Below are 14,770 nucleotides of genomic sequence, written 5' to 3' on the forward strand. Positions count from 1 at the left end.
ATTTTCATCAAAATTTAAACATTTTTACAGTATTTCTGTTGATAACTACTGCTGAGCTTTCTTGCATACTTAACTATATATATGCTTGTACATTGTATATTATAACATTAGAATTCTTGTTAATGAAAGCTCTAAAACCCTAGAATTATTAAAGATAAGCAAAATTTAGTTTTAGATTGTTGTTAATTTCAAACAGAAAAGTTCTGTACATTTCATCACAATCTGTTGTGGCATATTTCTGACCTTAATGTGGTTGTCTGCATGCGTCACCGGTGCCTTTAAACCATTTCCATGTTTCTGAGATTATGCTTTTGATTAAGTTTTTTACAGACTTATATCAGTTTCTGGCCTGCTTCCATTTTCCCATTCTCATGCTGTTTTTCACCATCTGTCAGATGCCTTCTGACTGAATAAACTTCTTACTTATATTCCACTTTTCTGCAAAACTTTTGTTCATCTATTCAAAAAATGCTTGAAACTAGAATTTGAAGCAGCCCTTGCACTCCTTTCTACATTTGTCCCTTTAAAAAAAAAAAAAAAAAAAAAAAACAGGCGCAGAAATCTACATATTTTTCTATAGTGAAGATGACTCTTGTTGGTTTGCATGATGTTGACCTTGAGCTACAAATTACCTTTCATTGGACCTCAATAAAATTAGCACAAAGCACTTTTTCATAATTGTTCCTTTGATTTTTCCCACCAATGTAAAGAAAACCAAACACTAAAAGAACACTTGTTTAGAAAAATAGTGTAGAATAGTTTTCATATATATCTTTATAAAATAGTATTAAAATAAATTTGCAATAAAAGGTGAAGTTATTTCAATGGTGATAACTTCATAAAATTTAACAATCTCACCTGGTGACTTAATATTTCTTGCCAAATAAAATTTCTTCACATCAAGCTACTAATAATTTTATTCCTTGCCTTATATGTAGAATGTTTTCCTTGTTAGAATCTATATTCTCCAAAATTTTTAACCTTTTTGAAATAAGCTGAGACCTTCTGTAAATTGTGCAACTTTCATATGTTTTTTTTTGGTTGATCTCGGTCAGGTGCAAGTATCTTTACACATAAGCTCATCAGCTGTGAGATCTTATTTATGCGAGTACAACAACTTGCTGCAATTTTTACTATCAACTTTTAAATGTAATTGGTTGACAATATTGACAATATTGACTTCTTCTGTTAGAGTAATTTGGTTTAGCATTGTTTTCATCTAACTTTAGATTTTTTTTTTTTTTTTTTTTTTTTTTTTTTTTTTTTTTTCAAGATTCTGTAGTGAAAATAAGGAGTCATGTAACTTTGCTTAAGTTGGGGTATCACTTTATTTGATTAGCTGTTTCTGAGTTTTCTTGAGGCTTCATTTTGGATACTTTAAAAACAAATATAGCATTTCTTTATGATATCAATTTAAGGTTTAATTAATTGTGTAATTTTAAAATGAACTTGTTTCTTTCGTATCAGTTTTTGAAAAAATATAGTTATCATATGACAGTGCTTTTTTTAGTTGGAAGTTCCTCCACCACCTTTGGATGTCAACTATCCACTTGATGGGGAGAAAACCTTGACAATTCCTGGAACATTAAGGTATGCCAAGTCATATTGTATGATTTAATTATCAATCAAAAAAATATTTACAAGTAATTTCAGAGTTGTAAATTTTTTTGAATGCATTTAGCATGTGAGATGTAATTGCTAAACCATTCTGCATTCAACTCTGATATACAATCAATGCGCTGTCAGTGACACTGCTGGCTGGCAATTTGTCGTTTCACCATCCATACCCCACTTTCGATATGCACTCACAACAACTGCACATGAACAGCCCACTAAATGTGCTGTTTCTGATATCTATATTCCCAGTCAGCAAGCCGTAAAGATTTGACCGTTAACAAAGTCTGATAAATCAGCTGCTTTTCCCATTATGCCGCTAATTGTGCTATGTTTGGAAAGACAATGCATAGCCGCTTTATATACTGCAACATCAGCTGCACACACACAGTGGTTTTGTTCCTGGGCGAGCCCATTGTTATAGATGGAGAGTGGTCATAATGTAATGGCTGTTCGGTGTATGTTTCATGAAAGAAACTTTCAATAGTAAGTTAATTGTAAAACAGATATTCAATAGTAGTTACAGCAGGAGATTAATAACAGTAAGTTCAACAGCAGATTTCTTATAAAAATTGTAATGGTAGGTTAATTTTAAAAAATTATGTACATTAAATGGCTGTTCATTTATTATACACCTTCTCTCCAAATGTCTTTATGTTGCCTTTATTTTCTCAGTTGCTGTTTGTAGACATAGGATACGAATTACAAAAGTGTTGTAAATGATGCAAATATTCTTGTTTTGGCCTTTAAAAATTCAGTTATGTAAAAATTACAAAATGTAACTTTTCGTGTGCTTCCTCCCCCCTCCAAGCTCTTCAACAATGTTAAAATAGTCTTAACTCACTGTAAAGGATAGAATGTAAAAGGTCCGACTGTCATATGATTAAAAGATTGAGGTATTTAATTTCAAAGTTTGGGATCATACTCAAATTGAAGAATGAAATATTTAGAATATCAGAAAATAGCAGCGAGCTTCAATATTGGAATATAATCAATTCATATCATTATTTGCACAAATAAAACATATCTCTTCCCCCCTTTTTTTAATGATTAGGACTCTAAAGTAATAAAACTGCATGAGAATATTTTGTAATATATTTTTAGCATTTGAAAACCTAGAAAATTATTTTTTAGGTTTAGAAATGTCAAAGTATGTATATGTGGGTCATTTAAAGTAATTTTGTAATTGGAAGTATATGTCTGCAATAAACAGTTGCATAAATAAAGACCTTATAAGGACTCCTGTGAACATGGTGTATATTTAACACGTTGATGCCGGCATGACCCACTGGAGGCCCATGCTTGTCTGTTCCATGGGGCGGCCTGATCCACCGGTGGCCCATGCTAGATTGTTCCGTGGGGCAGCATGCATCACTGATGGGCCATGTTTGTATATAAAAAAATATGTAATACAAAATTTAATTTTATTAATTTAACATTATACATTAACATTTCTACCATATAATCAAACAGTTAACACAAAATACATAACTTATAATTTAATCAATACATTAAATATAACAAAATATAACTACTTATGTTTCCGATGCAATTTTTTAAAACATTTTAAACAAAGTGCCAGCTTATCCGGACAACTGCTACAAAAGGTCATTCCTTTTTTTTTTTGTTTTGTTTATGGCATACTGTGTATCTTTTAAGTTTGTTAAGCGTTTGTAACACTCTTTACGTCTTTTCCTCATCTTCCTCACGGATTTTTTTTTCTGTCTACTTACTATTAATTCTTCACTAAGGGGATTCTCAACACTCTTCAATAGATAATCAATAATTTTTTCTATGAATTTTAAAATTTGGTAATGCTTGGTTCGCCACTTTTTGTGGATGTACCATGCATTTACTAAAGAGGTCCCGCATATTAGCTCCATGACAACTTTTCGATACCATTTTACCGTTTTCCGTAAACATATATAATAGGAAAACATTTGGTCAGATATATCAACTCCCTTTTTTGCACTATTGTAAGAAAAAACAGTATCTGGTTTCAATTTGTCATCTTTTCAACGAATAATGGCGCAATTGTGAGATCTCGAAGTGGTTAATATGCGCAGGGGTCTTTTGTCGTACCACTTTAAAAATTTCACGCCGCTCTAATTTTCAAGAGATATAATGTCACCCCGTTTCTGTTTTTGCTTTGCCTGCGGCGGTAGAAATTTTCTATTCTTTTTGACTGTACCGCAATTATATGTTCTTTTAGTGAGAAGATCTTCGGCTAAAGGAATACTTGTATAAAAACTGTCGGTAAATAAAATCTGGCCCTTGAATAATAGATCTTCTATCAATTTCATGGCTACATCATGAGAATGTGTTTTTACAATTTTCATTTCATTTTTTCAGGAATAAATATGCATATTGTGTGTATATCTGCCTGGAAGGCAGAGTTTGTACAGTTTTATTCCATACTTGTGCAGCTTACCTGGTATATATTGATGAAAACTAAGGCGTCCTTTCCATGGAACCATGCTTTCGTCAATTACTACATTTTTATTGGGTTTTACAGCATCTTTGAATGTACGAAGAATTTTATCAACTACATTTTGGAATTTATTTAACCAAACCTCAGTTCTACCTGTTTCGTTATCGGAAAAGGGCAAGTATTTAAATATTGCCAAGAATCGATCACATTTCATTTCTTTCTGTATATGCGCATTTGCATACATCCCCTTTTTGGACCAATATAGTCGAATTGGGTACCTGCACTACACCCATAATAAGCAAGATACCAATAAAGGTATTCGATTCACATTTTGTAACGGAGTTTCATGCTTGTTGATGTTGTCTCCTGTCATATGCTGCATTCACTATGCACTATTCATCTCTTCAACGATAATCTCCAATATCTCCTCCGTGAAGAATAATTTATATAATGCAGCAGGATTGTTGCAGTCCGTCTCTTTGATCAGTAGCTCTTCTTCTCCCAAATACTCTTCCTCTGATGCAGATTTTTCTGCTATTTTCCACCATTCCATGTCATCATCTTGGTCAAATACATCAGACTCCTAAACTTCTTCCTGCGTGGTATTTCTATTAGTTGCTGTGTCCGATGATGAGGAAAGTATTCTATTTCTTTGTCTCTTTTGCATGATTCCAGATACGGATTCATCAGACGAATCGCTGAATGCCATATCCATTGTATCTAATATTTAGATGCGCAAAACTTAAAAATTTAAAATGCTAACCACCTTTTTTAGAAGAAAAGAAACTTTTTACTACCATTACGCTTACCGGAAGAAATGTATGCTCAGATAATTCGTTATGTCAGAACTCTACTGACCTCGCACCTCACAGGCACTTCACACAGAATACTTGCACACTAACAGTACTCTTTCTTGCTGTCAACTCTAAACTTAGTAAAACTCACGTCATCTAAATATTCGATAATGGTCCCTCATTTCTAGGTTACGCACTATATATTCAAAAAGTGTCAACTGGGGCATATTCATTTCCCAAAAAGTCGCAGATTTTCTCCACTATGCGAGGGGCAGTTCTGTACTTCTAAGAGGCGGGTCAATGTTCGCCCAACTAAAGCCCACTCTGAGGCCTGCGATTTTCCAAAGGAAAAACAAACGATCTCTTTGAATCAGCTAGTGGATATTAGGGCGGACTACTAGTTGAAGCGCCACCGGATGGAACGGACAGCAAATATCCGAGCCGGCGTCAATGTGTTAAAGTTGCAATTCTTTTTCAAAATTAAATCCTTCGAATGAAGGATTATTATTATTGTTACGGGATATATGTTGCTGTTGTCTATGGAATTCTGATAGCATTATCTCATTTTAAAAACTAAAATGAATTTAAATTCACTGGAACTTTAGGTTATGTCAAAACAGTGTATATTTATAGCACTGTGTAATCATTGATTTGCTTCTTTGGTAATGATTCATATATAATTACAGTTGCTTGTTGACTGCAGAAAAAATAACTATAATTTTTTTAGCATTTCTGCACTATTTGTGAAATAAGTGGCTGACATATGTATTAAAAAATACAAAATATTAATTTTGTTAAGTTCTAAAACTTCTCGAAAATATTCTCAAAAGTAGAATGGAAAATAGAATATATGTATTTAATGCTTGAAATTTATTTCTTCAGAAACTATGACCAACAGAGACATTAAAAATGTAGAACGGTTTATTTTGACAGAAGCTGTGAATAAACACTCAAATTTTGTGTATGTAATTTAATTAACTGACCTTAACTTTTGCTTTGTGAAATATTCACCTACAGTATTTGATTAGATGAAATCATAGTTCAAGTATAAAAGTTCTCGCATAAGAACACTAAACATAAAATCCAAGCATAAAAACACAAACTTCGAACATGAAATCCAATCTTTGGGGTTTGGTTTTTAGAAGTTTTTATTACTTTGTGCATAATAGAAATGTAAATAATTTTCTTTTAAAAAGTCCTTCAAAACAATATGTAAAGTATAGAGCAAGTGTTCACAGTTGGGGTGGGGGCGGTCAGCATTTTATTTAGCTATTAAGTATTTAGCTTTAGTTGATGAATATGAAAAAACTACTTTTCTTGAAGTTTTGCTATTTATCAACATTTTTGTTTAATTTTATCAACTTTTTATCATTTAATTTATAAAACATATTAAAAAATAATCTAAATCTGAAAAAGAAATATATATGTATTTTTCAAGTTATGGAAAAGGGCTGTGGAATTCCACCAGTGGTAAAAAGGATGCATGGGGCAAAACAGGTTGAAAACTATTGGTAGCTTTTTGCAAGCATATCTACTATAGATAATAAGTAGTCTGTTTCAGAAATTTCTTTCAAATTTTATAGTTATTAGTAAACATTTTAACTTACTGTATTCAAATTTTAATATTTTCAGTGTGATCTTTTTGTGAAAATGTATTATTTAAAATTTATTCCTGTTAAATATTTAACTATTATAAACCATTTTCAGGGAATGGGCTGCTGAAATATTATTTGAACAAGATGCTGATAATAAATCTATTGCTACATTAATTTTGGATTCATTATTAAGGGTAAAATTAATGTTTTTATATGTATGAAATGTCATTGTTTTTTGTTTTTCATTATTTCTGGAAGTATGTAATTTTTCATTAATGTATGTGAAATAGATGATAGTTATACATAATTTATATATTTTTATAAAAAAGATTTATGAGTTGATATCCTTAATATGAAGTTGTTATAATATTTCATATTTTATATGAAAATTGTGACATGGGATCTGAAAACTTTAATCGAATTTAATGATCTTTGAAAAATGCATTACAAATAGGTTATTCTAAAATAAATTAAAATGATTTATTTTGTTGTTCTAAAATAAATTAAAATAATTTATCTTGTTGTTCTAAAATAAATTAAAATAATTTATATTGTTTGAACAAATCTGTAGAACTTTATGTGTTGTTCCTATATAGCCTCCTTATTAAAAATAAATAAATAAATAAAAATTCATATTGCCTATTGTCAAAACTATTTCAGTTACAGTCGACTTCCAAACCACATAAAATTAAAAGAATTTTTTTACAGATATTATAGTAAAAATTTTAGAATGTGACTCATTTTTCTTAAGATTTAGCATTAAAATTTTATTTTCACAGTGCCCAATAGACACTCGACGAGAATTGGCAAACAATGTTATAATAATGGGTGGCACTGCTATGTTACCTGGTTTTAAACATTCACTGCTTACAGAAGTTAAAATGTTACTTGATGATCCAAGGTACTCATCTCGATTACCTTTAAAAGAAATTAAAATTCATAATCCACCAGCAAAAGAAAATTATGTAGCTTGGCTTGGAGGTAAGTTCTTAATAATAGCTTCCTTGTTAATAATTTGAAGTGTTATTTGAACTTGTGCTTAATAGTTTTTTTTTTTATTTTTAAATCTTAAGATTTTATACATGTATAAAATTGTGATAAAAGCATTTTTTGATATCTGAATAACTGGCATAGTTCAGGGCTGAAATTTATGCCTTCTTAGGTTAGATAGAAATAGATTTGATATATTTATTACTATTATTATTTGAAAAGCTAATACACAATTCTTTATTAAAATAGTTTGTGATAAGAAAGCTTATAGTTTTTAAGTAATTCAATAAATGACAAAGTTGACATGAAGAAATAAAAGTAAATGAAAAAGAAAGAATTAATTCAAACATTGAAACTACTCAGAGTGCTTAAGAGCAGACTGTGTTATTCAGCAGGTTTATTATGAAAATGTAAATGCTGCAAATGAATTTATTCACAAATATCTAAAAAATTACATGATTTCTATATCAGCATATCTGCTTCCTAATGAAAACATTATCAAAGTTTTGCTCACTTTTTCTATAAATCAGTGGTTCTTAACCTTTTTATTGGTCATTACCCTTTGAATCTGAAAATAAGCTCTTACACCCCCCCCCCCTTAAAAAATGTGTCTATTTTATTTATTTAAGTTTTTTTTTTTTTTTTTTTTTTTTTTTTTTTTTATAAACAACTTCTGTGTTTATTTACAATATATGTTACTGTGTAACATAAAAGCCAATATTTAGATTTTAATGGCTAGGCTGTTGTTGTTTAGTCATAATGATTCTATTAAAACAAGGCTCTTTAAAAAAAAAAGCCTTGTGTAAATCATCTGATACATTTAACCCATTCCTGGCTTTTGTTTTGATGTGCAAAAGTGCAGAAAATCCCATTTCACAAAGGTAGATGGTGGCAATTGCTAAAAGTGTCGCTAATGCTGCTTTTGCTAGTTGTGGATAAGTTTCAAACTGGTTACACCAGAACTGCTCTAAATCTAGTTTTTCAACAGCATTTTCATACGTGCATTACCTCATATTTCGATAAGATGTTCTTTTAAAAATTTTTTGTCGTCCATTGAATTTGGATCAAACAAAAGTGGATTGAGTATCCATTTATTTATTTTGCTAATATTTCCCATGAAAAAGTATCCATCAAATGATTCACTCAGTTGTTGGAGGTGTATTATAATTTCTAGTATAATTAATATTTTTTCGTTTTCCAAAATGACTGAAACCACCAAAGGAAAGTTAGCTGAATTCCTATGTTCAACTTGACATCTCCAAAGTTTTAATTTTTCACTAGCTGTTATTATGTTCTTGTCAAATCTTTGCATGGAAATGCTTACTTCATTAATGTGGTTAAATATATCTGCTAGGTAGGCTAGTCGAAGCAATGTGTCTCTATTTCCAAAATCTTCCACTCAGTCATTATTTTGGTTAGTAAGAAACTGTATAATTTCTTCACTCAAATTAAAATCCCTGGTCATCATGTGGCCCTTGAAGAGTTACCATATTTCTGCATGGTAAAGAAGCACAATATAAACAGCACTGATTTCTTCACTCAAAGCACAAAAAATATGATGATTAAGTACTGTTTTTCAGATGTACTTAATTACATTCAGTACTCTAGTTAGATATTTCAGATTCTTTGACAAAGTGTTTGATGTAAGTGCATGATAATGCAGCATGCAGTGTGTTATTGTAACGTGCAGTATTTCTCTCTTCATATATGAAATAAAACCATAATTTTTACCCAACATTGCAGGCGCACCAACAGTACAAATTGAGTCATAATACTCATGAGTGTTTGGTTGTTTTTTTTTTTTTTTTTTTTTTTTTTTTTTAATTTTAATGTGATTAAACACATGAATGCTTTTTGTTGTTGAATCAAGAGTTCACAAAATAGAAAATGTTCTAGTATTTCATTTTCTTTAATATATCATGAAAATGCTAATAACTGACTGCTATTATCAACATCAATTGACTTGTCCAGTTGGATGCTAATTTTTAGAGGACTGGATTTGATATCTTCTGCTATTTGCTGTAAAATATCAGCACTGAGATCTTCATTGCACAATCAAATCACATCATTCGGTAGTGGAATTAGTTGCATTATCTTTTGTGCTTTAGAACTGAACAAAAATTTTGCAATTCCAAGTGCACATGGTTTTACTGGTTCTTAGCTCTGTGGCTCTTACACAGATACACTACTTGATAGGAAGCCTCTTAGAAAGGCTTTTTAACTGCTGCAACATAATAGTATTGCTGGTATCAAATCATGCTTTCTTAAATTTCAAGATGTTAAGATTATATCCTTCAGATTCACTATCATGGTGATTATTGAAATGTTCGAGCAATTTTGAGGGTTCAAAATTGGGGTTGGAAGATATTTTGCAACATAAAATTGTGCAAAACAACATTGTGGTCATTGCATACCATCTTTTTCTGCTGTACAAGGAATCCATAAGCAACATAATTATCTTTCCATTGGTGCCTTATCAACATAACAAGTGTTACTAAAATTTAAAAAAAAAGAAAAGGAAATCTGAAAGATTTCAGATTTTAAATTACGTCCAAAGGAGTGTTTTTTTTTTTTTTTTTTTTTTTTTTTTTTTTTTTTTTTTTTTTTTGACATTTTGCGTGTTACCTTTATTTATTAAATATCATGTTCTTCGCACTCAAACCATTAAATTCACTTCAAAATATATATCACTATATCGCAAAATAATTTTTAATTGTGCTTATCTTTAGAATTTCCGATACACAGTCTCACGTGCTGGAGATGAAAATGCTTTTTCTTTACAACCTTGTCGTTCCTTGCTTTGAAACCCTCGAGTTTGTTAATCAAAAATTCGTGTTTACAAAGTTCTACAAAATATGAAATCGATAATAAAATAAGTTCCAAATTTAGGCCAGTGAGCTAGAGAGGGAACAGTAGGAGGAAAAATTGAATATTCTAAAGAAGATTAATTGGTAATAGTATTTTGGAGTATAGATACAAATATCAAATTATGATAATAATAACTCCACTTATCAGTCTCATTATTTGATTCTGACTGTTAACTAGAGATATAGGCAAAAGATTTAGCTGCAAAATAATTTTAAAGAATCCTGACAATTACTTAGACCAACATTAAACACAAAAAAAAAGGATATTGATCCCCCCCCCAAAAAAAACATTAAAAACATGATTTATTTCATAAATCTGTGATAGTTGAAAAAGAAATAAAAAATTAAAAAAGAAAATGCTGATTTTATTTACATTTTTTCTGAAATACATTTTTGGATATTGTAGGTTCCACAATAGTCATAAATCCATAGTTTGCTCTTTTCACTTACTCTTATGTTTCCTATTTTCCTACTTTTCAATGTTTTACATTATGTTTGAATATAGAAATACATGGTTTGCAACATAAATATCATATTTTCTAAAAAATAAGACCCTCGTTATATTTCAAGATACATTTTCAGAAATAAAATTGTAAGTAAAATTGAAATTTTATTATCTGTTTCTGATAAAGAAAATCTTTTTTCTCTTTCCTTTGTAAGTTTCATAAAATATGAGTACCATTATCTGTGGCCCACGGACATTTTTAAAGACTTGTTACCAGTTTCTTTTCAAATGTATTAAAGACCAAAATAGTAGATATAGACCTAAATTGAAATTGCTTAGCCTAAACATGGCTGAGATAATTAGTGTTTGTTATGTGGTATATATAAATATTGTAATTACTATATATGCTATATATATAAAATATACTATATATAAAAAAAAGTCTTTTTTTTGTGTGTATATATGGTATATCAGACTTATAGCAATAATCTGATTTTTCTTGGAAGAAAACATTTAAATGTATTTTCTTGAAGCAACAATTTTGCAGATTCATGGTATTCATATCTGGAAGAGAACCATGCCTGTTTGAAAACATGTTTTTTAGAAGGCACTTAATATATCATTAAACTTCTCATTCAATAAACTTAATATTTTTAATATAATTTAATATTAATTTACCTATAAAGTAGAATATCATTTTTGTTATATCAAGAATCTTAATTTTTAAAATCTCGAAGGTGATTTTTTTAAGTAAAATAATCAAAACTTGCATGCTATTTCTGAGAACATTTATCTAAATTTGCTGCAATGCTTAATTTGTTTATTTATTTAATTTTTACATATTACAGTCAAAAGTCTTTAATTCGGACACCCATAATCCGGACCACAAAACTACAAACTATCTGTGCATGCGTCCCTTTGACGCATGCGTGAAAGACCTTTACGGCTGCGAATATGCGTGTGCACATGCTCAAAATACGTTTACGAATGCACGTTTAATGTATAATGGACGGTATAAGTAAGCTAAGCTAAAATTATCTAATTCAGTTAATATTGCAGATTGCGTTGTTCCTTAATCTTCGAATTGGATCCGGCTTATTATTTTTTGCAGACTGTTAGAGCAATTTTATAAAAGTACGCTTGAACTTTCGATTATGTCAAATAGAATTTCTGATATATATTTACTAATATGTAAAGGATCTACAAAGTGAAAGTATGTTTCCATTAAACAAAAAGTGGAATTGCTGCAAAAAATGGATAAAGGCATATCCTTTGTTTATCTTTAACGCTGCGGTGCACAATGAATTGGAAGTTGATCTGTCAGCACTATCCTTATCTTCAGGGCAGATGTTTTTATTTTATTTGGCTTATAATTCCTTACTAAATGTAGTATTTCATCTCGATGTACTCTGTCTTTGATATGATTTAAAACAAATTCCTCGTCATTATAATTCGCTTCTGATAGTGAAGAAAGTGACAGAGGTTATTGAAAACGAAAAAATTTCGATTGACAAATTAGTCGGTATTCTCGACACAGCAATTATAGGACTTGAACAGTGGAACTTGTAACTGAACAAGAAATTATGTCTGTTTATAGAATTAAAGAGAAAGTATTATCACATAAAAAATGAAGCAACTTAAACAACTTATGTTGAAAGAAATGTTTAATAAAGTAAGCAAATAAATATTAAGCTCTTTTTTTTTTTTTTTTTGTAATTTTTGATACCCTTTAGATTTAGGATTTAGAATTTCATAAATTACGGTTTCATATTTTTAATTTTATAATTTCTGCATGCTATCTTACCAGATTTAAACTGATCATCTATAATCTGGAATCGCCGAAGTCCATACGAGTCTGAATTAACGACTTTTGACTGCATAATATTTGTTGGAAACAAAATGCCAGCTGACATAGAATTTTCTAGATTTGAGGTTCTCAACCTATTTTGCTCCATGCAGCTCTTTCACCACTGCTAGAAGATCATCCGTCCTTCCTTTTCAAAACTTAAAAAATGCATATATACATTTATTTATATTATTTTTAATGTATTTTATAAATTAATAATAATTAGAATAGAAAATGTTGATAAATATCAAAACTTGAAGTACCATATTTGCCGGCGTACAAGATGCATTGGTCTGTAAGACAACCCACCTTTTTTATACACATTTTTGAAGGATAAAACTTTATTACTGATCATTATAATAAATTTATAGTATTTTAAATATAAATACAAAAACAAAGTACCGTGATTTCGCGCGTATAGTCCGCAGACTATCTGTGTTTAAAATGCGAATTTTTGAAGCTGTGGACTATCCACCAATGTGGATAATACGCTGGTTGTTCGCGGTTAAAATCGTTGAAATTTAAAAACACGCTGTCGTGAACTGCCGATGATCAAATATAAAAAAAGCGCGACATTCCAAGAAAACATTCATATGTATTGCATTGATAGTAAACCATAGAGCATAGTGCAGAACGAATGAGTAGTAACAAGTGGAGCTCCTAAAATCCAGGCTGGTGCATCAAGCGATGCCGGGATATGAGCACTCACTTAGCGCAACCAGAATCTTGTATCCCAGTATCCTTTGCACTGCTTTAGCGCAACTGGCGGGAGGGGGAAAAGTAGTTGATGCGTCAGCTCGGTTTTTAGGAGCCTTAGTAGCAAGTACCTGGAGTACGAAAAAAAGTGTGATTCGTTTACTTATAGCGTGGTTTGGCAACACCGAGTGAGTGGGGTCGAAGGTCACACTTCATTACCACTTATGACGAGGATAGCACGTTGCACAGTATTTTGTTTTCGTATTTTTTCTTTCATCTTTGATAACGTTGATAACATCGCCGGAGTTTTACTGCTGAGTTTAAACTCAAGGTAGTTGAGAAAGCTGAAAAAGATGGAAATAGAGAAGCGGGCCGTTATTTTGAAGAGAATGAGAAAGGGGTGAGAAATTGGTGCAAACAAAAGAATGTGTTAAAAAGCATGGGAAGAAAGCGATCCAATCGGCACAGAAAAGTAAAATGGACAGCTTTAGAGGAAAATTTACTAAGATGGGTTCTCGACCAAAGAAATGCCGGATGCTCCAATTCAACAGTTAAAATCCGTCTCCGAGCGAAGTCCATGGCAGAAGAGATGCAGATAGTGGATTTCAAGGGAGGAATAAATTGGGTTTACCGCTTCATGCGTCGTAAAAACTTGAGAGTTCGCAGCAGAACGACAATGTGTCAGGCTCTTCCGGACTACGTAGATGAAAAAAAAGCTTCTTTCCTTCAGTTTACAAGGAAAGTTATTGCAGAAGGGAAGTATTCCCTAAAAAATATTATAAATATGGACGAAGTTCCATTAACATTTGATTGTTCACCGAATCGCACCGTTGATACTTGTGGAGTGAAAACAATATCAATAACAACAAATGGTCAAGAAAAGACACAATTCACAGCGATGCTCGCCTGCTGTGCTGACGGCACAAAGTTGAAGCCACTGTTAATCTTTAAGAGAAAAACAATTCCCAAGGAAAATTTTCCTCGAAGCGTCGTAATACGGTGCAATGAAAAGGGCTGGTGCAACGAGGACATTATGCTCGATTGGTTTCAAGAAGTTTGGAAGAAGCCTTTTTCAATTCCAAAGGAGTACTAATTATGGATTCCATGAGGGCACACATAAAAGACAGTGTAAAGGCAGAAGCTAAAAAAAAAAAAAAAAAAAAAAAAAAAAATCAGTGCTGAACTTAGCGTTATTCCAGGAGGTTTAACAAAAATCCTGCAACCTCTGGATATTAGCATGAACAAAAGTTTCAAGTCCCATGTACGTGCTTGCTGGGAGATCTGGATGTTGGAAGGTTTACATACTTTCACAAAAGGAGGAAATATGAGACGCGCTTCATACACTGAAGTTGCTGAATGGGTCGATAAATCCTGGAAAAGTGTTAAAGTGTCAACCATCCGATTGGAATTTATAAAAGCCAGGATTGTTAGTGAAAGCGAGGAAATCACTGACAGTGAAGATAGTGATGCTGAAAATGAACTTTCGGACACT

At 31.2% G+C, this 14,770-nt stretch overlaps 1 protein-coding gene across 3 annotated transcripts in view; it reads left to right on the forward strand.

Moving 5' to 3' along the window:
• Window positions 1-14,770, forward strand: part of Arp10 (Actin-related protein 10) — a 144,532-nt gene that overhangs the window by 121,940 nt on the left and 7,822 nt on the right. For all 3 annotated transcript variants that reach the window (XM_085811806.1, XM_035350319.2, XM_085811807.1), the window contains 3 exons: window positions 1,511-1,590; window positions 6,547-6,628; window positions 7,214-7,415. In XM_085811806.1, the coding sequence (XP_085667932.1) occupies window positions 1,511-1,590; window positions 6,547-6,628; window positions 7,214-7,415 (364 nt within the window). The remainder of the gene's footprint in view (window positions 1-1,510; window positions 1,591-6,546; window positions 6,629-7,213; window positions 7,416-14,770) is intronic.

The sequence above is a fragment of the Stegodyphus dumicola genome, chromosome 2, assembly GCF_044657685.1.
Source record: "Stegodyphus dumicola isolate Sdum_Otavi_A_Nest chromosome 2, ASM4465768v1".
Lineage (NCBI taxonomy): Eukaryota > Metazoa > Arthropoda > Arachnida > Araneae > Eresidae > Stegodyphus > Stegodyphus dumicola.